Below are 24,564 nucleotides of genomic sequence, written 5' to 3' on the forward strand. Positions count from 1 at the left end.
GGTTTTCACAGAGGAAACACTCTTCTGGAATCGTCTGCAAAAAAATGTTTGTGACCCAAAGTATATATTTAACACTGTTCTCCTGGGCACAACGTGGGTCTGGAGCGACAGGAAGACTGAAATTAAGAACCCAGATACGACTGAGAAGCAGGGTCGGAACGTCCCACACTCAAGACCCCAGAACAAGGACGGTTCCAAGGTGGTCGTGGGGCGCATCAGACTGGTTTTTAGTAAAACAGTAACTGGAAACGACGCTGCTGACGTCAGCAAGTACCGCCCACGAGCGCTGATTCTCACAGCGCCCCGCCCACGGAGAGATGAGGCCGGGGTGGAGGAGTCAGGGAAACGAAGGCCAGAGAGACGGGCCGGAGAGGGGAGCACGCGGGTCCCAGGCGCCTGGAGCTGAGATGCGTGCCCTTCACGCCCGAGCCGCACGGACGCTGGCACCAGGGGCAGGTGACGGGGTGGTTACATGCCTGCCTGTCATCCGTGCGCCCACCTGCCGAATTCAGTCCAATCAAAGCTAATGTAACACACCCAATGGAAACTCCAAAGCATATAGAATTTGGGGCCAGACTTAAGAAGCTGAAAAACAAAAAGTCACCGCTATGGAGTCAAGGCAGAGCCCAGGAAGAGCCACCACATTCGGAGGCTGTGGAAGGCAGAGGCTGGGGCAGGAAAGGAAGCCCCGCCCCCGCCCAGCCTGCACCCCGAGTCTTGCTCTGAAACAGCCGCACTGGGAGAAGGACAAGGGCCTGGGCGGCTCCTACGCCGACAGTCAGAGCATCCAAAGCTACTGAACGGCCCAGGGGAACCTGTCTTGGGTCAGCAAATAAATAATCAGCGAGGGGTATGCTAAGCATTCCTTCCACACGTGGTTTGTGGCTTTAGAAGACAGACATGGTTCTGGCAGTGAAGAAACTCAACTGGAGAATAAGAACCATAATTATGAAATACAAAATAATGAACTAGAATTCACCCACTCATCTAAGTTACTGAGCAAGCACCAAGCACCTGCTATGGTGCTCAGTTTTAAGATGAAAAGGACCTGGTGCCTGCCCACCGCAGGCAGGCCGCCTAGAACGGGAGGACAGACACGAAAACCAATAAAACCCGAGCGCCACGGGCGCTCCAGGCACCCCGAGGGGGCCGCACATCCGGCCGGGGTGTCAGGAAGAACCAGAGGAGAAATGAGGTCTGAGCTGAGTTTAACAAGCTCAGAGTCCCATCCAGGGGCTCCCCAGGGAGACCGGGGGGAGGGCAGCTCAGGCAGAAGGACCAGCGTGAGCAACAGGGCCGGAGTGTGAGAACGGCACGCAGCCAAGCAGTCTAAGGGCTGCATGTGGCTGGGTGCGCATTGAGGAGAGGGCGAGACGAGGTGTGCATGCAGGACAGGGCGAGACGAGGTGTGCGTGCAGGACCAAGGCCAAGGACCGTGACAACCGGTGCGCACCGAGCCCACCTGCCGCCTCCCCTGACCCCCCCCCCCCCCCCGCTATTCCCTCAACAAGTCTTCACGGAGCAGGCGCTGCATGCCAGGCAGCATTCTCCGTACAGGGGACACGGTGTTGAAAAGGTGGATGAGGCTCTGGTCCTTTCCTCACGGGGTGCCAGCGAGGGGGGCGTGAGGCGGTGAGGCACATGGGATGCAGAGCTGAATGGCACAAAGACGGGCACAGGAGGCTGCAGCCCCCCAGAAAACACCCGTGAAACAGACCAGCGCACACACTCAGCAGCTGTCGGTGTCTCATGTCCTGGGCTCCAAAACCTGCAGCCCAGCTCCGACCACAGGAGGCAGGTCACTGTATTGCTACAGGTCACCTTTCTCAGGAGCCTGCATCACTCCCTTAAACTCCTACTTGGTGGCAGAAAATTGGTTGGTTTCCCTGCCGATCTTGAGCAGCTTCGGAGAAGCTTCCGGAAGGTGTGCTTAGCTGTCGTGCTCCCTGACAGGTGACCCCCAGCACTGGCTCCCCAGGCGGCCCGGGTGCTGCTGAAGACGCAGCTTCTCATGCCTCCTGCAACACCGCAGGCAGCAAAAGTGTGTCCCCAAACAAGCAGAGACGCGGCGACACTGGCACGATCCCGGCACGGGAGCAGAACCGTCCTGGTGACTGTGGTAGCTGGACTGCAACGTCCTGGGCAGTGGCATGTCCACTAATGAACCCCTGGTTTCAGTCACTCAGAACTTTCTGAAAAATTCTTGGTTTGAAATTTTCTATCTTGGTCTCACCCTGAAGATACATTTTTTTTTCCTGAGAAAAGACTAAGTCTGTTCAGTCATATTTGAGAAACAGGACGGAGCCAAAACACTCTTTCCATTTTGAAGACAAGCTGTTTCACAAAGAAGTAATTTAACGCCAGTTAAGCTTTGGTGCACCTCTGTGTCAGTGTTCTAAGATGCGTTGCCTCGCTCCAAGATCCTGAAGCTTCTAAAGCTAACCAGCCATGTGCTGTTTCCAGCGGCCTTTCAGTTGCATTTTTCCTGTGTGGCTGTTAGTATCAAAAGGAGCTACCAGAAATCCATGTAATTCTGTCCTTTAAGTTTTTCCTTCTTTCAAGAAGAAAGTGAAAATTTCTACGGAACATGTGAAATCTGAGAGGGAGGCCTTACCTTTTCCATCACGTAAGTAAGAATGGTAACTGGCAGGCTGTCGTTAACTGGGGCAGTTATGAGGCCGCGTCCACACCGCGGGGCAGTCAGTCCGGCCCTGACCCCGGGGTGCACGTCTCCACCTAAAGGCTGGCACTGCCACCTGTAACCCCGCCCCACGGGAGGTGTCCTATTCAACAGTCTTCCTTCACGCATTATGTGTAAACAAATAGGAAGCATTTGGCTGGAAAACAGGGCACAGCTTCACCATTCTGATGAAGAATTTCAGCAAGTTTGCACCCCTGTGTCTCCTGGTTGGTGTGAGCAGTCTACAGTGCCTGGGGAGCCCCCCGCTGCCCCCCGACTGCAGCTAGGAACAAAAGCGGCCTCAGATTAATGTTTTAAAACGGCTCTATTTCTTTTCCTACTTGAATTTCTCAACGTTTACCCAGTTTTTCTTTCCTTCGCTTCCCACGTCTGCTTTCTCTCTCTCTCCTCGTCCTGTTTCCTCCTTGTTTCTTTTGTTCATGGTTTTGTCTCCAGCCTAGCCTTCTCATTTCTTTATTGAACTAAACAAATCACAAATTGACAAAAAAGAGAACCGGTGGATTTCAGACAGCAGTAAACAGAAAATGCAGCCCAAGCGCGTAACCCAGACCAGCTCACCTCACAGGACTTGGTAGACTGTGACCCTCAGTTCCCCAGAGATAACTGGAGACATATGCTGCTGACTCGTCAAGGATCCAGACATCCCCACCCAGACTCCCCCGCAGGGGCACCTTCATTAGTGGCCGTCACTTCCGTGGACAGATTCTCCTGAGCCCCCTCCCTTCTAAACCAGCCCTTCCCGACTCTCGAGCAAGTCATGCAGAAGGAGGAGTAAAGCGGGACCTGCTTCAAATGCAAACTCCTAACGTCTGTTGAAAGACCAAGCATCGCTCAGAGCCTGGACTCTGCGCACCGGCCCTTCCGAGGTGGCGCCCCCCGCAGTGGCCCGAGCAGCTGCCGGCTCTGCCAGGACGCTGCCCCGCCAGGCGCGAGGCCTACCTGTTCCTGGGTCATCTTCTGCAGCTCGCTCTCCCACGCGGCCTGGTCGTCGTCCAGGTTGTAGGAAGCTGGCGGAGTGAGTCCTCGAAGGATCAGGGGGTCTCGGTCGTGGCAGAGGGCTGTCAGGTGTCCGATGTACAGCTTTAGTTTGCTTCTATTTTGGTCAAGTTCTAAGAGGGGCTGGATGATCTGAGGTGAAAAAAAAGAGGAGAGTCAAGGTCAGCCTAAAACGTGAAGCTGGAATCTCTTTGTCAAGTTCAAGTTTCCCACATCAAGGAAAACTGAGCGAGACTAAAGCCCCTGTAACCACCACTCCTGCGATCGCGGGGGCGAGAGGCCGCGGCAGCCCCACACGGCTGCACGGTGACTGTCGCCCCCGGTGCCGCTCCGGGAGCCGGGGTGGAGGGCACAGGCACGCGCACTGATGTGAGACGGCTCCGCACCCAGGCGGGAGGTGACGCACAGGCCGGCTCATTCTCACAGTGGTGGCATCCCTGACACACAGACTCCAGGCACCTCTGATTTCCCTCCCGTCGGCCCGCGAGCAGGGTGCAGAAAACGGCTCGTGAACCGTGCTCCTCCAAAGCCGACACCACACACTGCGTGTGCCCCCGCCTCCTGGAAGGGAGGGAAGGTTCTGTCTGCAGAGAAGGTGCATGTTTTCCTTGGCCACGAGACGTGATGAGTGAACTCACTCGTTACTGAATCTGCCTCGTCCTGGCTTAAGCTCCCTCGTTCGCTTCCCAGACACCACCTGAGGCTCTTTTTAAAACCGTGGCTGATCGACCTGATCGACCCTTACGCAACACCAAACACCTGCCCCAGGGCCAGGGGTGCGGTGAGGTCCTGTCCCTGCAGCCCTGGTTCTGTTTTTCTTGCACAGCGGCCTCTGCTACCTTTGTTTTGTGTTCCCTTTACCCTGGGTGACTAACTGTCACCGTGGCTCCCTTTGAAAGCACAGTCAGTGACAGATGACTTCATCTGACGGCTCTCGTGACAATGCTCTGGCCCCGGTAGCCGGTGCCCGGCACTGATCAGGCCCGGGGAGGCCGGCAGAGCCAGGCCAGACCTCGCATCTCAGAGCGGCTGGACACACAGAGCCGGGGGAGCGGGGCGCACGGCCATGACGCCGGCAGGTCCCCACCGCTCCTGGGGAGCCCCCGGCAGGGTCTGCACCTGCCGCGTTTCTCGCCGAAGGGACACTCTGACCCACACAGTGAGCACGGAGCTCATGGTCTGTAGTCAACAGACCGAGGCCCTGCGGTTACTTTCAACAGTGATGCTGATTTCCTCCTGGCTTCCTTGGACGACGCTCCTGCTGTTCCCCTTTGAAGAGTTTTTAAAATAAGTAAAGTTTTATGTTTTTTATTAGGAAATCAATACATATTTTACTCTGAAAAATATGGGGGGAGTTATAAAAGAAATAATAAACAGCCCGCAGGTACTCTGTCAAGAACACCGCCTGCAACGTCTCGGGGATGTTCTCCTGAGCCTTTTTAGAAACTTGCATAAACCAGCTCTGGGCAGAGCCCTGCTCATACCCCGTTTACCCCTGAACATCCTGTTGTGAGCGCCGCTCGTGACACGACGCATTCCTGGAAAAATTGATTTTTTTAATGGTTGTCTTATAAATATATCACATTTCGTCTGTTTCTAATCCTATTTCCATGAAAAAATTAAGAGAGGGGAGGGCTTAGTGGTTCAAACAATCTTTAACCTACTAGAGAGACCAGAGTTCAGAGTTCAGGCCTATAGGTGCAATAAAATACAGAAGCTGGAGCCTGGCTAGACAAGTCAGAGAGAGTGAATCAATTTAGCGTTGTTATTATTTGTTAAACACACACACACAGTTCTCTAAGAATAAAGGTTAAGCACTCGGTGCGGGTGTGGGAGGCTCTGGGCTCTGCCGGGACCCCACCTGGGCAGGCTCGTGGTACGAGTCCTGTGCTATGTATGGAAGGCACGTGGACACCGTGGGTCACAGAAGGGAGAGGCTGTTTCAATAAAGCAGAGGATGTGGCGAGTGGGGAAGTTGGGGAGCCTTTCACAAACAACACTAACCTCTCAAAAAAAGAACTGCATTTTATTTCCGGCCACGGATGCATATTCACTGTAGAAAATGTAGAAAGGGCTCCAAAGCACAATCCTTCAAGGCAATTTCCAGGCAGTATTTCTCTCAATGCACGCAGACTTCGCACGTCAGGAGCTAACCTGTCCAGTCCTGGTTCCTGCCGCCGCAGCCCTCAGGCTTCCGAGCAATGCAGCCCCATTTCATTTCCCATGTTTTTAAAGCCTGGCCTCCTCTAAGCTGCTTTCTGGACACAATGATTTAAAAAACCCCTTTTGGGATTTTCACTGGCTTTGTGCAGCTCATTCCCATTCTGCGTGTGTGCGTGTGTCTGGGCTGCAAGGCTGAAGAAGCTGAAACCCTAGGAAATTGCCGTCTGAGCTGGAAAACTGGCATAGAAAGGCACAACCGCTGAGGAAGAAGGCGACGTGATGAATGGTGGTAACACGGCCGTCAAATTTCTTACAGAAAATAGTTTGGAAAGATCCTAGCTCACTGCTGTATGACTGGGAATGGAAAAATGGACTTTTCAGGCCCCTGTTCTTAATCAAAGATGAGTTTCAAATTGATTTAAATGTATTTCAGGCTGAGGTGCTATTGATGACAAACGTAACAGAGTTTTACACGCCAGGACTTTTCAAAGTCCAATCGGAAAGTTGGAAAGTCTTTTCCAGGATAAAACTTCATTCTATGCAACGGCCAAGATGCCCTTTCTTCTCATGTCGAAGGCAATAGCTTTTTTTTTCAGTTGAAGCAGAGTCGGTTTGCAAAGTTGTGTTGATTTCCGGTGCACAGCACAGTGATTCGGTCACACACACACACACACACACACACACACACACACTCCTTTTCCTATTCTTTTTCATGATAGGCTGTTACAAGGCGTTGCCTGTAGTTCAGCGTGCTGCACCGCAGGACCTTGGGAATGGCTTTTCTAGAACAAAGAGTGAGACAGTGTCCTAGGTGAGCGTATCTGACACTGCCCAACTAGCACAGCTTCCAAATCTCTCCAAGAAAAACACTCACTCTGGCCCCTGGGACACACTGCGCCGGCCAGTCACGTGGGACACGTCCTTATCTCCTCATTCCCGCTATCCAGCTCGGCAGGCCGCTCGGGAGGGAACGTGCGTTTCCCACAAGGCAGAGCCGCCGCTGTGTCATCCCAAGCGGGATGCGGGACCCTCGCCAGGGAGGAAGAGGACGCCTTACGAGACCCGTCAGGTTGTGTCTCCCGTCCGCATTCAAGCTCGGGACACTGGCGAGAAGTCTCCCCGAGCCCGTCACAGTGTGGCCAGGCCGCACTGCTCCTGCAGCTGTGCAAAAGCATAGTTCTGGGTCTCTTTTTGGCAAAAAGGAGTTTAAAGATGAACTTGTCACGATAACCTCTGCTTTTATCCAACATGATGCCCCGAACAGCATTACTCCCCCAAACCTACGTTCACCGAGCCACCAAGGGAAACAGTTTAAATTACAAAAAGGGATGCGAGGCTTCCGGCTGACGTCCTGGAAGCTTTATCTCTTCTTGCAAGGATTTATCTGCTTATGCGTCAGATCCTCAAACTGGCTTCAGAGGCCAGCATCTGATGACATGTGGTGACAGAGGACAGGGACCTCCTGGCATGTTTATTCTAACCTCGCTCCCACTTAAGCAAGGGTAGATGGCTGAAGGGCTTCTGGAAGACAGATGAGGTGCCCCTGTGTTGTTTGCTACGAGTTGTAACTGGCCATTCCACAGTATCCCACTTCTGCAACCCACTTATCTAAGAGATGTGAGCACATTTCCTGGGGCCAGGACGGGACACGCAATGAAAGGCCCTACCCGGTCAGTTCCAGCGCCTGCCTGTCTCCTCCAGCCCGCGGCTCCGCAGCAGACGTCCCCGCCGAGCGCAGGCTCCGGTCCTGGCACCTCTGGCTCACTTTGAGAGGAACGGTCCGCCCCGTACTGAACCTGACTTGGGACTTCAGGCCTTTGCCGTTGGGGCACAAACGTTCTACTATTTGGAAAATGCCACTATGTGTTAAGCTAACACCTATCGTTCACCGTGTTCCTGGCAAATTATTCTCCTATTTATTACGACGCCTCTGTGGCTACGCAGTGGTTCTGTGGTTATTCGCCCCTGCTGGGGCCCCCGGGGCTGGGCTCGGCCGCCGTGCGTCAAGCGTACATATGCCGGCAGAGCTCCGACTCCTCACTGGGCTACCGTCGCCGCCGTCCCCCACACAGGCACATCCAGAAAGTCTCGGGACAACTGACGGGCCAACTTCCCAGAGACGCTACTCCCTTCCTGACACCCTCGTCCCCAGGCCCGCAGAGAGCTAAACTCAGAAAAGCACACGAGGAGGCGAGGGAGTAAAACCCACTTGTCCTGCTTCAAAGGCTGCCTTCTCTCAAGAGACCAAGAGTCTGTCTCCTTGGTCACAATGTACTTCGGGGCCAGGAAGCCCAAGGACAGTGCTCAGTCTCTTCACAAAGGTTTGGCACTTGGCGTTCCGGCCTCACGCAAATGCAGCTGCTTCGTGAAGGGCCGGGGCTCTCTGACGGGAGAGAGTGACCGCCATGCTGTCCCCGCTACACGGATCAGGGGCCCTGCCCAGCAAGGCGCACGCAGAAGCGAGAGCACCTGGATCCCTCCCCCAGCGGACACAGCGAGGGCCGAGGGCCGAGGCCCAGGCCGCGGCCGGCTGCAGCCGGCAGGGGTGTTAACGGATGACGTGAGTCCTCCTCTGCGCTGAAAAAAACACGAAATAATCGAACTAACGTGTTGAGTGTATGTAAGAATCAAAACACACCCATTCGGGATTTATCTTTGTTCGGACTTTAGTTCTGGAGTTCACTTCGGGCAAGTCCTTAACTTGTTAAATAAACCTCTTTGCCTTGATTTGAGGCTGATTTTGACTCAGCCTTCACATATAAGGTTATAAAACTCAGCGATTTTTTTATTCTGAGTGGTCTCTTTTTCATTCCCTTCTGGAGCACAAACAGGGCTAAACGTTGGATTCCCTAAATGACGTTGGTGTTATGGTCCTTACTCACTTTTAATCCTAACAGATAGAAAACAAACATGTATTCGAGACTAGCCCTCTGTTTTATGCTTCTGCCAGAGAGACAAACACACGCCTCACAGCAGGTCTGCACCCTCACAGCAACGATGAAGCCACCAGACTTCGGAAGGCTTTGTAGTATAAACCTGCGTGATCTTCACCAAAAACAAACCTTATCGTTCACTATGAGAATCTGGAAAGTTTCAGTAGCTTTAGGCTGACTTTATACTTAGCTGGATGGCTACAGTCACTGGAAAAAAAAAAATCTCTTTTGGGGGAAGTCAATAAACTTCTAAAATTTCATGAAAAGTTAGAAGGTAACCTTTTATGTTAAAGGCAAGAAAGTTCGGAGCTCCAAATCCCAACCCCTACTTCATAACCATTTTTCACGTGTGTCTGTTTGACTCCCTGAACACACCGTGGAGAATGTGACAGTCTTACATTTATCTTCCAAAACAGAAAGTCGTGACAAACACAGAACCCGGAATGACATCACTTATACCGTAAACAACCACGAAGCACTGCGAGCATCAGTTCTGCACCGAGTGGGGCGCCTTCCGCAGCTTCCCCCGCAGCCGACCGACCACCACCTGAGCAGACGGTGAAACATCCGGGTCGGGCAGTCACTTAGGCCCGTTAACGTTCCCACTCCCCTCACCTGTCCCCTGGGGACCAAGAGCTCCTCTTTGACCGCGTGGTCAGGCTCCTCTGGCTTCTCCACTGGGCCCTGGCTTTTGGGCGTTCACGCTCGTCTATACGTTGTCCAGTTCTCTCAAGAATTCTGCCGAGTTGGTTCATCAGGAGTCTCCCATCCTCAGTATCTGACGGGGCTCCTCACCCTCCACGGCCCCAGGCGATGTCTCACTGCTCTGGCCTTAAGCGAGAGCCCACAGTTCTGCCGGGGTAGCCAGAACCTCCCTTCCCCCGACAGTTCCTCTTAGCCAGTGTCGCAGACCCCCCACTGCTCCCTGGCTGTAAATCCCCACTTTTCCTTGTATTCAGAGCTGAGCAGTCTCTCCCCACTGCGGTGGCCCCCAAACTTACCATGACGGCCCTGAGTGAGGTCTGCCTTGCTGCTCTGTAACAAGTGAGGGAACAATTTTCTTTACCTCTGGGTCAGTGAGAGGCACAGTGGGTACCACGGGGAGTCATTACACAAACACCTGGTTCTGGGATGGAGGCCACAGCTCGGGGGCAGGGCGCGTGCTCAGCATGCACGAGGTCCTGGGTTCCATCCCCAGTCCCTCCATTAACAAAAAACCAAAACAAATGAAAAAGAAACACTTGGTTCTAAGAGTAAAACCGCCCTCCAAAGGTCTCCAATTTAAAGGGCTTTATGGCCTGTTAAGGTGCCAGTGTGTCTTTGAAAACTGCAAAAGGTTAGAGGTTTGAAATATGCAAAAAAGTGGGACTCATTTTTAAGAATAACATGTGATAACCTCCCCTCAGGCTCACAGCTCAGAAACCTCCTGTCAGCTTGCCTTTAGGCCTACAGCGCCACTCTGGCAAAACAAAGGGAAAAATCCCCTATTCTTGATCCAGATGTGGAGACAAAGATTCTTTACTCGGAGTGGCAGGCAGGCAGCCAAGCATCAGTTTAGACTAAAGTGTATCTTGAAACCTGGACTGCACAGCTGCTCCCTGCATTGTGCCTGATTTCTCTCTATTCAGTTAAAACCTGAATCGTACCTCACTCAGTGCAAGAAACGCCACTCAGACGGAAAGCAGAGTGTTGGGGGCCGGGAGCGAGGGAGAAGCCTCCTGCTGAGCCCAGCTGTTCCCGGCCAGGAGGGCGGGTGCAGGCTGCGGGCATTTCAGGTACTTGCTTTAATAGTTGGAAACTGGTAAAAGACATGAAAATAAGGTCGTTCCCTAATAAGTGGGAAACTATGGGGGGAAAAGTCTGGGCACAGGAAAAAAATAAGGCCAAAGGAGAAGAGAGGCTCACACTTTCTGAGCAGGAAAGCCAACCGAAGGCTGACGCTGAATTTAAAGGAAAAGCGAGGCAGGCAGCTGGCCACAGGCCAACGTGGGGCCTCCCGCTCCCCGGGGCCCATGCACTGGCCCCAGCGCTGAAGCCGACAGCCCCCATTCTGACCCTCTGAGGTCTGGGCCCTGGAGCACTCCTGTTGCAGCGTCAGGGCACTCGGTGCCATCGCTACCCGCCCACAAGCCAGCGGGATGGTCTGAAAAGCAGCCCCGCCCCGTGGCATGCCGGGCGAAACACAGGGGCAACCTCATCACGACATTTCACCTTCTTCTGGATAAGGCACTGGGAGTGGAGGGGAGGCCAGGTGGAGCTGGGCGGGTGCACAGAGGGGACCTCCCGACCTTGCAAGCATCTCAAGAAGTAACAAAGGACGTGACCTGAGATGCCAGGGAGCAGGTCTACTGGCTCCTTCTCACGGCTACAGGAAGACAGGACAGAAAGGAGACAAGGGTGATTATCAGACAACCAGCTTTGACAGCTTATCTGCACCCCGAGTGAGGCCAGTCTCTGGAGGACACTCTTCTGCGATTAGCAGTTATTTCCAGGTCCGGTTGAAGGGCTGTGTGTGTGTATGCACGTGTGTGATAACCCGGGGCAGGCCAAGCCTTTCGTGGATTTGTAACCCCACCTTTGGAAGACGGGCCCCTGCGCCCTGACTCCCTCTGATCCAACACAGGGCTCACGAATCTGACTGAGGGCAGGTCTGACGTGGGGGGCAGTGGAGCAGGCCCGTGGGGACGCGAGGGGCAGAACAGTCAGGAAGAGGAAACCTGGCCGGCGTTCCGAGGGCGCCGACAGAGCGTCGGGGAAGAACAGCAGAGTCCTCACAGGTGGAGAGACGGGGTGCAGGCCGGCCAAGGTGGGTCCCGAGGAACCAGCGACGGGGGCACAGCCAGACGGAGATGCGTGAGGTTGCGGGATCCAGCCAAGAGTAAGCAGCTCCCGGTACGGCTGAAAAGCGACCTGCTGGGGATAAAGCTAAGTTTGTGCAGAATCTCCGTGTTCAATTTACCCACCAGGCTCTGGCCTCACCTTCTCACGCTCATAAAAAAACTGCCACACACATCGACCCACATCACAATCTCACTTGCAATTTTAAAATTTATTTATTACAGTTTATTTTTTTGCAGGGGGGAGGTAATTAGGTTAATTAATTCATTATTATTACTTATTAAATGGAGGGACTGGGGACTGAACCCAGGACCTGGTGCGTGCTGAGCACGTGCTCCACCACTGGGCTGTCCCCTCCCTCTTGCAGCAGTTTTAGTGAGGAACACGAAGGGTGGAGACCATGCTTCTGACACGGAGCACCTGACGCATTATGGTGTTTAGAACAGGAGAGAACGAAAGGGTGACACGGAGCGCCCCAACTCCAGAAATCAAGCGAGAGGGACGGGAGGAGGCAGAGGCTTGGCCTCCCCTCCCCGCGTAACCCTGCTCACGGTACTAGGGCCCTCCCCGGTCCCCTCCGGGGAGCACACTTCCGTGTCGTGGACGTTAACAGCAACGGACAGGAGGGCGGCTGTCCGGGCTTTGCGCGCGCTGCCCAGACACGCAGCACAGCCTGGGGGGCTCCTCCCAGGCAGGTGCCCCGTGGCTCCTGCAGCTGCAGCCTGCTCATAGGTGAGCTGCTCCCGCTGACAAGACAGGAAGCCTTTCTCGGGTCACCCACGCGAGCAGAGTCTCCGCCACCTTACCCACCTACGCAGAATGCCCATGCCACTCGGCTTGAACGTTTCTGTCGCTCGTCTGCTAATGAACCACCCACACAGCATTTCCCAGAGTGTGTTTCAGACGATCTGGTGAGACCCCGGCTGTGGTTCTACGCACCGGGAGGTTTCAGCGTTCCCTGACCTCACTACCACGCCTGTCTCCAGGAGCAGATATTTCTGGGCCCGAGAATAAAGCAACACTCACGTGCTACATGAAACACCGGAACACGTGTGTACACGCACGTCCACACACACACACAGAACGCGGTCCGGCGGGCAGGGACCAGGCTCCGCTGAACGGGATCTCCCGCCCCCGAGCACCTCTCGGAGTGATGACGACTGGTACCTTCCAGGAGAGCACAGCTGTTGCTGGCTGCCGCCCCATCTGCATTAGGTCGGTTACTTCTCTCAAGAGACTCTGCTAGTCAGCCCTGGGCGAACTTGGTGTCCTCCGCTTCTTATGCTCTCAGCTAAGAACTTCACCTCCCTGAGCGTCTGTCTGGCAGGAGCAGCTGCGACGTCCCGCACCTTGCACCCCTGCAGCTGCGCTTCAGGGAGACCCAGGAGGGACGCTCGTCAGCGCTAGGGAAGGCGAGGCGACTGGCTGCGGCCACGGCCGTAAACATGCCATCAAACACCTGCCACAGGTGGGAGGGCCCTTGGCTGGTACTTACATTAACTACTGGGCATCCAGTCTCAGAGATTGTGGTAAGAAAGGCTTTTTCAGCCAGAGGTTGTCCTTATTGGAGATGTATGCCATGTGCTATGAAATCTCTGCACTGCATCGATGACAGGTGCTGCAAAGCTACAGAGCAAATTACTCTGGGGACAGTAATCCATGTGTCTGTCACACGGTAAGCTTCTTCAGTGCTCACTCGCTGTTATCATTTCCAATAACCTGTTCTACCACCTGAAAAACGGGAGTAATACTGCTCGGCCGCGTGAGGATGTGAGTACTGGTAAGACATGAGTTACTCTGACACTTAGATGCAAACGCCAACGACGGGACGGTCTCACACGGCACAGGGAGGGGAGGCGCGCAAAGAAGAACCAGACAAGCACCATGGCGTGCCCGAGGTCGGAAGCGCACAGTCCCTGGACCCAGCCCAGCACCACTGCCTGTTTCCGTAAGTCCAGCAGCGGAGAACAGCTTTTCAAATGGTTGGGAAAAATCAAAAGAGCATTTGGCGACACGTGTAACTTGTATGAAAGTGACATTTCAGTGACAGAACTCCGTCAGACTGCAGGCGCGACCACTCACTACAGTTTGCCCGCGGCCGCGTCCCGGCTCCGACAGCGTGTACGGCGCCCAAAGTATAAACTATTTTCCGTCGGGGCCTGTACAAGGAGGTGCGCCAATCTCCGCAATGACCTATTTCAGGTAACAGGGCAACTGTGATAGTAGAGAGGAGATTCTTCTAATTGTCTCCCATATTAGTCAGGAAATAGTGTTTTTAAAAAATCCAATTCATAATGAGTATTACTTGTGTCAATAATAATATCAACATAAACAAACCGCTGGCGAAGCAGGAAACCGGACGGGCAACGGGCACAGGAACAACCCCGCACACAGTCGCAGGAGGCTCTAACTAGGAACTTTGATCTGGACAAAATCCCTGACTGAGAAATAAGATCACTATAAAATTTAAATACGGAAAATAATAGAAACGAAAATGATTCAGTAAAGTAAGAATATTGAAAACGTTGGACATTTTCAACCACACGTATGGGAACGTGATAAAAAAATGAAACTGAATGAAGTTACTGCCAGCTCAGCACGCGCTCAGTGACGACTCCTTGACGCTGGCAGAACCTGACCTGGATGCTCGTGGGCAGAGCAAGGGCTTCTACTGGGTCAGGCGTCCTCCAGGGTGAACCCGGGTGAAGCCCGACCCGGCTCGCTCTGAGCACAGAGAAAGCGACTGCCCGGGCCGTCTCCGCCGCTCCTCGCCCGCTTTCTGACCTGCACGCTCGAGGCCAGGAGAGGCAGCCGGGCCGCGAGCCCCTGCGCCCCAGCACCGCGTGCGATGCCCCCGCCTGGCGTCAGGGCCGTGCGGCTGCGCCTCACCTTGCAGCTCCCGGGGCGAGTTAGCTCCCTGAACTATGACTGGGCTCTCAGACCGCGTCCTCTGCCTTCTAAACCAAAGACGACTGGAGACAGTTTGGGACACTGCTGAGAATGAAAGCGTCTTGGTACCGAATACGTTCCCACGTCTCCACCGCTCCCGTCACCGCACACTCAGGCCTCAGCACCTCCCCCCAGGACAAAGGAAGATGCTCTTAACCGGCCACTGGCGTCCAGCACAGTTCCCCCCTGTCCACCCTGCACAGACCGCACACAGAGGGCATCGTGATCCACCTGCTGCTGACCGCGCCAGCCTCGGGGCTTGCCACCCTGACTCCTGCCCTGATGCCTGCAGAGGTTTAAAAATAAGTCCACAGATGCTCTGACGTTCTTCCCCCGAACAGCACAGCCTGAGACACTCTGCCCGGAAAGGGCAGGACGGCCCTGGCGGCTCGCTCTGACGGAGCAGCAGGTGGCAGGGGTGGCGGCGTGTGGCTTCCCGCTCCAGGTCAGAAAGACAATGTGGCTTCCTCCTCGTTCCTTTCCCTGGAACCATTCGTTTTGGGTCCGTGTGGCGAGGAACTGAAAGTTCCAGACAACAGCCGGTGTGAACCGCGGGTGAGCCACCCTGGGATGGGACGCACCAACCCCGGGCAAGCTCTCGGGCAGCTACGGCCCCGCCGACGTCTCGGCTGCAGCCCCAGGAGGGGCGCGAGTGAGGGTCACCCAGCCGCGCTGCCCCTGGGCTTGTGGCCCGCAGAAGCCACCGAGGCAGCGGAGGCATGCTGCTCCTTCATGCTGCTGGGTTTGGCCAGATGTCTGGGACGGAGGAGTCCAGGAGTTCTCAGGTTGTGAAAACACGAGGTCAGGGACAACGCATTGGCTCCCCTTCCGGAAGGCACAGCCGTAGGAGCACTAGACTGCAAACAGTCACCTACCGACGAAATGACCGTGAGGGTCTAGACATTTAAGACATTTCCATGTAACCCCCAGAACGCCGGAAGGAGAATCTGAGTAACTTATTTCATATTCAAAGGGACAGGAACCCAACAGTGTAAGAGTCTCCTGGGCTCGCCAACTCCCTCCCCGTGCAGAAAGGCTGTGAGTCTAGTCTTGAAACCGAGGAAGAAAGAGTGGTATATATTCAGGGTTGACCACCTTTTGATGAAAGAAATGAAGTCTTGCTAACAAGTGGTTTGCCTTAAAACCTGAATTTTCACCAAAAAGAACCGGCCATCTGTTCTGAGTATTTTGAAGGCCAAGCCTCCAGTTGTGCTCTGCTTTGATCTGCCGGGACAACAGGCAGACAGCGATACAGTCCAGCCACGCCTCAGTCAAGAGTGCTCATTTAATGTATCCCAGAAACGTGGGCTGCCAGGCCCAGCTGGGAAGTCCAGCCTCCTCGTCCCAGATCAGGAGGGAGGAGGCAGACATGTCAAGCGAGAGGAGCTGCTTTGTTTTGGATGATGGTGTGTTTTCGTGTCTAAGAAAACATTCCTTTAACCCAAAACAGATAGTAACCCTAAAGGCAGAGAGAATGTGTCGAAAAACAACACATTAGTGAGCAGCTGAGGACAAGTTAATGAAAGAAATAGTGTAGAACCCACTGTAACCAGACCGTTGTTTACCAGCCGGATAAAATGTGCGTCCAGTCACATCCTCCAGAACAAAACTCCCTAAAATAAAAACGTGACACGACAGGCAGGTGTGGGGCCTGGCCTCCAGTCACTGGTACGAGAGGGGGCCCCCGTACGTTAACTGAGGGGTGGGTAGTGAACTTGACAGTGTGTTCTCGAAGGTCCACTAAACCCCGGCTGGGAAACCGATACACAGGAAGGACAGCCTGTCAGGGTGCAGAGTAAATTAAAGATTAAAGATATCTCCTATGGATGCACAAAGCTTTAAAAAAATACATGCAGCCTTTCTTCCAGGTAAAAACTTCCTAGTTTTCCTTTCAGAAAGTATTCTTCTGAGCTCTGCAGGGTCCCCGCATTTTCAGCGGCCTGTGCAAAACAGCTAGAGGGTGAAGAGCTTCGTCTTGCACAAAGTGCAAGGGCATTTTTGTCGTCCAGGAAGAAGGTCCAAGTCACAAACACCACAAAGCGGAGGCGGCGGCGCTTCCTCGCGAGCCAGATGCTCAGTCACTGAGGCAAGAACCCTGGGAGCGAGGGCCAGGGACGCCTCACACCTGTGACTCTCAGTCTAAGAAATAAACGGGGGGGGGGGGCACAGGACACTGCCACCTTAACTCACTGGCAGGAACGGCAAACACGCGGGCCGGACCTGTGGAGCGCTATAAATCGCGCCTCACACGAGCGCTGAGAGGAGGGTCTCACTCACGTGGCCAAGGGGCCTGGCCCTGCTGAGCTCACGTGACCACCCAGCCTGCCAAGCGCGGCTCGGAGCCACGAGGTGCTGGCTTCCGCTTCCCTCTGTCGCCTGAGGATCAGCCCAGGACAGAAAGCTTCAGGAGAAACAGTCACCTGCCACCACGGATGCTTCCTGAAGGTGGCCGACTCCCACACGCTGGCCCTGGGGAGGGGTCTCTCTTGTTGCCCGGGTGGTGCTGGTCACAGCATCGGCAATGCCAGGAGAGGTTCAGAGAAGAAGACGAACTTCTTCTGCCGCAGGAAGACGGAGTTACTGGGAACGCGGGTTACTCGTGCAGCGAGAGGAAGGTCGCTGCGTTCGGGGAGGGGCGAGTCCTGCAACCGGGAGCGTCTCAGGATCCCGCGAGTATTCCAGGACTGCAGCGCAACCCCTCCCAGCATCACTGACGCTGTCCTTTCTAAAAACTGCTTTTTAAATATCGGTTTCCACAATCACTTCAAGAGCTGGGGGCTGGTGGAGAAAAGCAGGAACCTTAGCTAGCAGCATTTTGGGGACAAAGGTTTTAGTTTTAAAATCTTAAGTCTGTTTTGAAAGGGAAGACTCCAGGTGCGCGCCAGTGGGAGGACGGTAGCCTGGGGAAGCTGCGGGGGGCCCACTCAGGCAGGACACCTTACATGGTTGGTTAAGGGTGCACATTTGTTTTTGTTTTTAAAATTTAAAAAATTTTTTTGTGGGGGAGAGGTAATTAGGTTTATTTTATTTTTCATTTGTTTATTTTTAATGGAGGTTCTGGGGATTGAACCCAGGACCTCGTGCATGCTAAGCACGTGCTCTACCCCTGAGCTGCACCCTCTGCCACTGCCCTTCACTGAGCACGCCCGCGTCCCAGGCCGGGGGCCAACAGCACTGAATACGTTATTACATTTAACCCTCACAAGAACCTTTGCCGTGGGTTTTATTATTGCCATCTACCAAACAAGGACCCCGAAGCGTCATGAGAGGTTAAGTGACTCACGGGAAACTACACAGCCACCAGGTTGGATTCAAATCGGGTCTTAAGGCAAAGAATGTTATTCACCCCCAAACTAAAGGCCATAAAACAGTGTGACTGCCGTACAGGGGACACAGGAGAAAACGTCTTGTCAGTCTCCCAGGTGGGACGTAATATTACATGGTAAGGAAGGTGGCAGCCAGCAGGCGCGGACAGGCACAGATGTGAAGGTGGAGCCCCGCACCAGCGAGGCACGGCCCCGGACTGGGACACAGAAGAACGTCACCCGCACCGCGCCAGCAGGGCAGCATCACGGGAACTTTTACCACTTCTATTTAGCAAACCTGTAAACTTACTTATTTTCTGGTCAGATTAAAATAAGAATCAGATGTCCTATCCAACCTCTGCTTCCTCTTTTTATCCTGGGAGCTCAATCCTTGGCAGTTCATGCACAGTTCATACAGTCTTGACTTACAAGATACAAAAATAAACATTCGGAAAGCCCTTTAAAAAAAAAACAAACGAGAGATACGTGGAGCGGCAGGGATGCGCTGCACAAGGCGTCGTGCTGCCCGGGGACACGGGGCTCTGTCACTTCTTCCAAGCGCAGGTGGCCATTTGCTCCGCTCTGTGTCTTACAAGGGCCGCTTGACTAAATCCTTTCAAAGGAAGTTTCAATGACTCAATTGCTTTGACAGGGAATTCTTGATAAAATTCAAGGTGTTTTTCTCAGGAAAAACTCAACATATAGGAGACTAAACTTTTGGGGACAAAAAGGCAGAAAGCTCAGGGATGTAGCCTGCATATCTCTTTCGCTGTCGGTTACAGTCCTTTCCGGGCCACAGAAATACCTGGGGACTTCAACGTCACAGCTCCAAATGCTCTTTCTGGACCGTTATCCGTGCACTGCACTAGATGCTAATAACAGCAACGAGCAGTTATTGAGCGCGTGCAATTCCCGGGAGTAACGGAGTCAACGTAACAAGGACAAGGGAACAGCAAAGACCGTAACAGCACGGAGGACTCGCTGGAGGGGGCTCCGCACAAAGCATTTCACGTACATTAGCTTATTAATCCTTCCAACGGCCTGTGAAGTAGGCACTGCTAATAAACCCACTTTTATAAAGAAACTGGGGCTCAGAGACTGTCACTTTCCCAAGGCCACGGTGGGTGGAGGAGGCTAGAGTCCAAGTCTGCCCCCGACAGCCCGTGAAGAAAAGGAAGGGCAGAGCCCAAGTGCCCGCCCGGCCCCGGGTCCCGGCAGCCCCTAGGTGCTGGTGTCCGGTCTGCTCCCAAGCCCGCGCCGGTAACCGGGAGGCGCCACCACTTCTCAGGAAGCGGCCCGGCCCCGCCCGGCTCCGCACGTCCGTGCCCCTCTTCCCATCTGAGGGCTGACGGCGTCTCGTTTACTTACTTATTTTTTAGTTTTACTTTTTAATGGCGGTACGAGGGACTGAAGCCAGGACCTGGTGCGTGCTCAGCACGCGCTCCGCCCCTGAGCTGTCCCCTCCCCCGTGACTGCATCTCGAAGGCTCACTCCTAGCCGGCGTGTGTGGTGTCCTACCGAAGTTTTACACACAAACATTATTTACATTCTTAACTTTGAGGAGGTAAGTCAATCATCAATTCCAAAAGTTTGAAATTTTGTTAAGGAAGTCTGTTCTCTGTGGAATTAGCAAGGAAACTGGACAGCAAGTCAAGAAGAGCACTGTTTCAGGGTCACGCGTGCATTTCTTTAGGTAAAACCCTTATAAGGATATTTACAGCACATTTTAGAAGGTTTGAAATTGTATCACAGAAACTCCAGCTGTGGCGAGCTCCCTGCAATTACACTTTGTTAAACCAATGACAGCCAGTATTTTAGCATAATAACGGAAAAAATCAATAGTGTGACAGCTGAAAAGAACAAAACCAGTCGCATGTGCACACCTGCCAGGAGTGGCTCTCCTGTGGAAGACGAGAAAGGAGAGCAGAGACTGGGGAGCCGGTCTGTGTGGAGTCCTGCTCCTTCCTCAGCCTCCTGGCGGCGTCACCGTGGGGCTCGTCTGCTGTGACACCCACGGGTCCCCTCCGACAGGCTGGGGAAAGGGTGCCCCACCCAAACGAACCCTGTTCTTTGTGTGGGGGCGGCGGGGCCTCCTGCTGGGGTGCGACAAGAGGCTCTGTGTTCTCCGCGCACAGAAAAGGCAGCTTGTTTCAGGGGAGACCAGTGAGCGCCACTCCACCAGCGTGTGGCCGCCCCAGGCCCCACGATGACAGGTGACGCCCCTCGGAGGGTGCAGGGCAGATGAAGAGAACGGGCACACGGGCCTTCCCAGCCTGAGCTCTGCCTGGCACGCAACACTCTGACCCACGGAGCTTCCAAGCTGGCACTGTGTCTCTCGACTCCTTTCGCGCCCTCAGGAGATAGTCACGTGGGAGGCTTCCCGCCGTCAGTGTCCACGCCTTCCCACAACTTACCTCGTCCTCCCTCCTAGCTGTGTGTGCCAGTGAGAGGTCTACACAGCATTCTGAGAAGGGTTAGCACCAAGACACAGGCTTCTCAGGGACACAGGCGGTGAGTCCCGGGGGCGCGAGGCCACGGGTACGTGTGCACCGAGTGATCATCATTATCACTCTGCCTGGGGAGAGGGCCTCCCCGGTCAGACCTCCAGGGCATCAGATCAAAGGGCGACACTGACACAGCTGGGCTGTGTTTTCCAGCCAACTGGCCTGGAAGGGAGGGTCAAGACAGTGTCCTGGCAAGTGTTTAACACAGCAGCGCTCCATAAACGAGCGGAAAAGAATTCTTCAGGCCAACCTGCAGGAAAGGCTTCTTCGCCTTCTTCACTTCTCTTTACTTCCAGGTCAGTCTGGGCGTAATGTCCAAGCCCTGGGGGAGGCCCAGGGCGGCCCTCGGGAAGAATGACTGACCCTGAGAATTCAGAGCATTCTTCTAAAGACAGAGACTGAAGGATTCAGTCCACAGTACAGGTTTTTTTTTTTTTTTTAATTTTAAGACTGTGTATTATTAATTATCATAAAAGTACATCCCAAACCTACTGGCAGAGTATCTGATTTTTCTCTTTCCAGTTTGATGCAAGTCACTGTGAACCTCACCAGGACACTGTAAAATCATGCTGGGTAGGGTAGTTTATAAATAAAATAACGACAGGAGAAATTCAGCTGTATGCCCTGGACGTCCTCCCAGCGGTGCATAAAGGTGACTATTAGCGCAGAACAGGAAACAAGCATAAAGGCATGAAACCGAACCCCCACGGCAGAAGCACCGCACACACGGGCGTCAGCGGGCACGAGAAAGCGGAGGGCGCAGGGCAGGGTTTAATGGGTTACAGAGACACAAGACGTGAGGATGGCCGTGGGGAAGAAGGAAGTGAAGGCAAACAGAGAACACGTGTGTGTGGTTAAGGAAAGCCGTTTCTCACCGTTCTGAACAAAATGGCTGCACTAAGCACATCTGGCTGGCTATGCCCATATACCCTCCTCCTCATCCTAGGGAGGCATGGCCACGGGCCCCAGAGCAGCATGGGAACGAAAAAGAGCCGGTTAGTATTCGGAACAGACAGGAGCATCACGCGGCAGCAGAAAACGCGCCCTCCCCCCCCAGCCCGCCTCACACCCGGTCCCGACTGGCCGCCGGCTGGCCGCTGTCCCCCCGCCCGCCCCGCGCCCCCCAGGACGCTGGCTCTGCCCAGGGCTGGAGCTGGGCACCAGGGTCACCTCGGAGGCTCTTCTCTATCGTCTGCCTTTTCCTCAACCTCCCCCACTTCTGTTTGCCTCCCACGACTCCCAGGCATCCAATTCCTCACGTTTATTAGCAAAATCCATTTCGAGGGAAAGACCTAGTACTCGTCCTGCGTACCCTGGCACAAGTTTAATTCCAGGTATGAAGAGGCAGGCAGAGCAAGCAAAACGCTCTCCTGGCAGGCGAAGCTGCTGACCCCGGCCGACAGCTCTCCCTCTGGCCGGCATGGGCGCTTGTGCTGTTGCCCCCCTGATAGAAGGCTCAGCAAATGTCATCACACCGCGACATCCCTTCTGAGTCCTAGAGAAAACCGCGTTTCTGGTCGTACTGCTGCTTCCATCTGCAGTACTTCTCCTCCTCCTCCTCAGACAGGGCCACGCTGTCACTTAGAGGAGACGCGGCGGGGGGGCTCCCCTGGACTCTTCAGTCATATGGATGCAATTACTTAACTGTGATTGTTCTCCCTCAGCTCTACACTTTAAGGTCGAGTGTGATGGAGATGTTGAAATCTGATTTTTGGCAATGGGACATGAGGTAATCTGTTCACCACTCTCCCTCATCCATCATATTCAAGATCTTGGGAGCGCTCCCTCCTTCCAAAAAACTGGAGTTGAAAATGGTTCCCTTTGGGCGTCAGTGCCTCTTTGGCACTGATGAGACGCTGAAGGCAACAATTTAACAATGACCCAACCTGGAGGGAACCACCAGGGAAGCGGGAACGAAGAGACTAAGTTCCAGTCGCCACGTTTCACAGGTGATGAGCAGAGATGTTCAGATTTGTGATTAAACAGCAGGAACCTCTACGCTGCGGTGCGTGTGCCTCGCGGAGCTCACGAGGGAAGCTCTGCTCTCTACTAAGGCACTGTTCCTTCAGTAAGGGAAGCAGGTCTGTCACAAACTCAGTATCTCTGAGAAGATTAAATTTTTTCTCATCTCAATTCAAGGATGCTTTATCGACCTCAAATCTTTCGAGTATTTCCTCTTAAAATACTCAGAATCATCCACTACCTTCCTATATAGGAACTGACTCTGTGTTTAAAAAAATAACAGAAGAGTTTTCAGAAGCTGACCATTTTCATTTTTCTAACTTACACCCCAGAAGCTGCAACATGCTAGTACAAAATACATGTGAATCAAAGCACCTTGGTTTTCACGGAACACTCGAGAGCAGCCTTACCTGGTCCGGGGAGGGTTTATGGTTGGCTTGGCTGGAAGGGGAGGGTTTGAAGTGGTCGTCCTCGTAACTGTCGGCCATTAGCTTCATGCGATTTTGTGTCTAGGAGGAAACGATTCGTAAGGTTAAATTTCGATAAAATCACTACGATGTGCTGTAAAGCAACAAGTGCCTTAGGAACGTCATTAACAGATGAAATGAATCCTGCCTGAAATAAATTAAACGTCGAATTTCTGAGGATACTGGGGGGAAAAGTTTAGGCACTGTTGGGGACTGAACTGTGTCCCCTCAAAATTCCTGTGGAAGCCCTAACCCCAATGTGACTGTCTCTGGAGATGGTCTTCAGGAGATTCAAGGTGAAGAGAGGTCTCAAGGACGTGGCCTCGTAAGACGCGGGAGAGGGAGGTCACTCTCTGTCTGCCAGGCGAGGACACAGTAAGGAGGAGGCTTCTGCAAGCACAGCCAGCCTCTCACCAGGAACCGAATCAGCCGGCGCCTTGACCGTGCACTTCCCGGCCCCGTAACGGTGAGAAACAAAGGTCTGCGTGGAAGCCGCTCAGTCCGTGGTCATTCTGCTACGACAGCCCAAGACAGGCTGAGGCAGGCACCTCAACTGGTACGGGGGTTTTGGAGGGAGACGGAATTCCCCCAAACTGAGCACTTCAGGTAATTTGTTTTTTTTTTTTAAAATAAAGACTGGATCATACCACACACAGGTTAGAACTCTGTTAACTCTGTTTATCCACTTCATGATACAGGGGCCCCATCTTTCCATGTCAGCAAAAGAATTACTCATCCTTTAAACCGACTGTTCCATTCTGGGGGGATGTTATATAATATACAGACTATAACTATTGGGGGGATAGTTAGCATTATCTGTAAATGGAATGATTAGCTACCTAGAAAATTCGAGAGAACCAACTGGAAAACTGTTCTAACTTAACAGTCAAGTTCAGGAAGGTGATCGGGGAGAGGCGACACATGAACATTCAACAGCCTTTCTTTACACCGTCAATAAACGATGAGGGTTTTGAAAAGGAGTCGGAGACTCTGAAATCCTGCTCTTCACCCCGAGACCAGGAGAGGATTAGCAGCCTGTTGCCTCTTTCCATGTTCACCAAAACGGAGGACTGGGCGGCGATTCTGTGCAGCCGGCTAATCAGAGCCCCAGATGGATGTGACGCAGACGCAGACGGCACAGTCTGGAGCGCTCGCCGTGCAGAGCAGGCACTGCAGAAAATGCAGGGTGCGCTGCGCATAGACCCAAACAGCGGCGCTGCTAAACCCTGCAGGTTTAAAAGCCCTAAAAATACATTTGCTGTTATATGACCCAAAAAATGCCCACTGTAGCTAATCTAAAAGACACAAAGAGAAAAAGGAAAATCGCTGCAAATCCGTCCCACCAGCGGGAATCACTGTTGACATTCAGCTGTACCTGTTCAGCCCCCTCCCCCATGCACACAAAAAGCAGCACGCCTCTCCGACTTCTCTAACGCTTCTCTATTTCTGCTGCAACAGGCGTCCAGAAACTGCTCCAGCTTACAGCACATTGTAGTACCTGGTAGGGCATGTCGTCTTTTTCTGCTGGCTCTGCTCCGTCAGAATTTGATCAGGTATCTTTGATGCATTTTCTTCTTGAGATGAATTTTCCATGTTTTGTCTAGCTCCATAAAAAGTTTATAGAGACTTTTCTTTGGTGGTCCCCCCCCCCCCCGCCGCCCCCACAATGATGCCCGAGCAAGGGCTTTGCAGCCAAGCTGCCTGGACCTGGATTCTAGTTCTGGTAGACGTGAGCATCTAAGCTGG

At 53.5% G+C, this 24,564-nt stretch overlaps 1 protein-coding gene across 14 annotated transcripts in view; it reads right to left on the minus strand.

Annotated features, from left to right (window-relative positions):
* ERC1 (ELKS/RAB6-interacting/CAST family member 1) overlaps positions 1-24,564 on the minus strand; it is a 289,429-nt gene that overhangs the window by 19,999 nt on the left and 244,866 nt on the right. For 7 of the 14 annotated variants that reach the window (XM_064478870.1, XM_064478865.1, XM_031444368.2 and 4 more), the window contains 2 exons: positions 22,762-22,860; positions 3,641-3,829 (listed from right to left, as the gene is read on the minus strand). In XM_064478870.1, the coding sequence (XP_064334940.1) occupies positions 3,641-3,829; positions 22,762-22,860 (288 nt within the window). Of the gene's footprint in view, positions 1-2,965; positions 3,163-3,640; positions 3,830-21,264; positions 21,332-22,761; positions 22,861-24,564 lie in introns of those variants that run through there. The other 7 variants (XM_064478872.1, XM_064478871.1, XM_064478875.1 and 4 more) reach the window with 3 other exon arrangements.

The sequence above is a fragment of the Camelus dromedarius genome, chromosome 25 (genome assembly GCF_036321535.1).
Source record: "Camelus dromedarius isolate mCamDro1 chromosome 25, mCamDro1.pat, whole genome shotgun sequence".
Taxonomy (NCBI): domain Eukaryota; kingdom Metazoa; phylum Chordata; class Mammalia; order Artiodactyla; family Camelidae; genus Camelus; species Camelus dromedarius.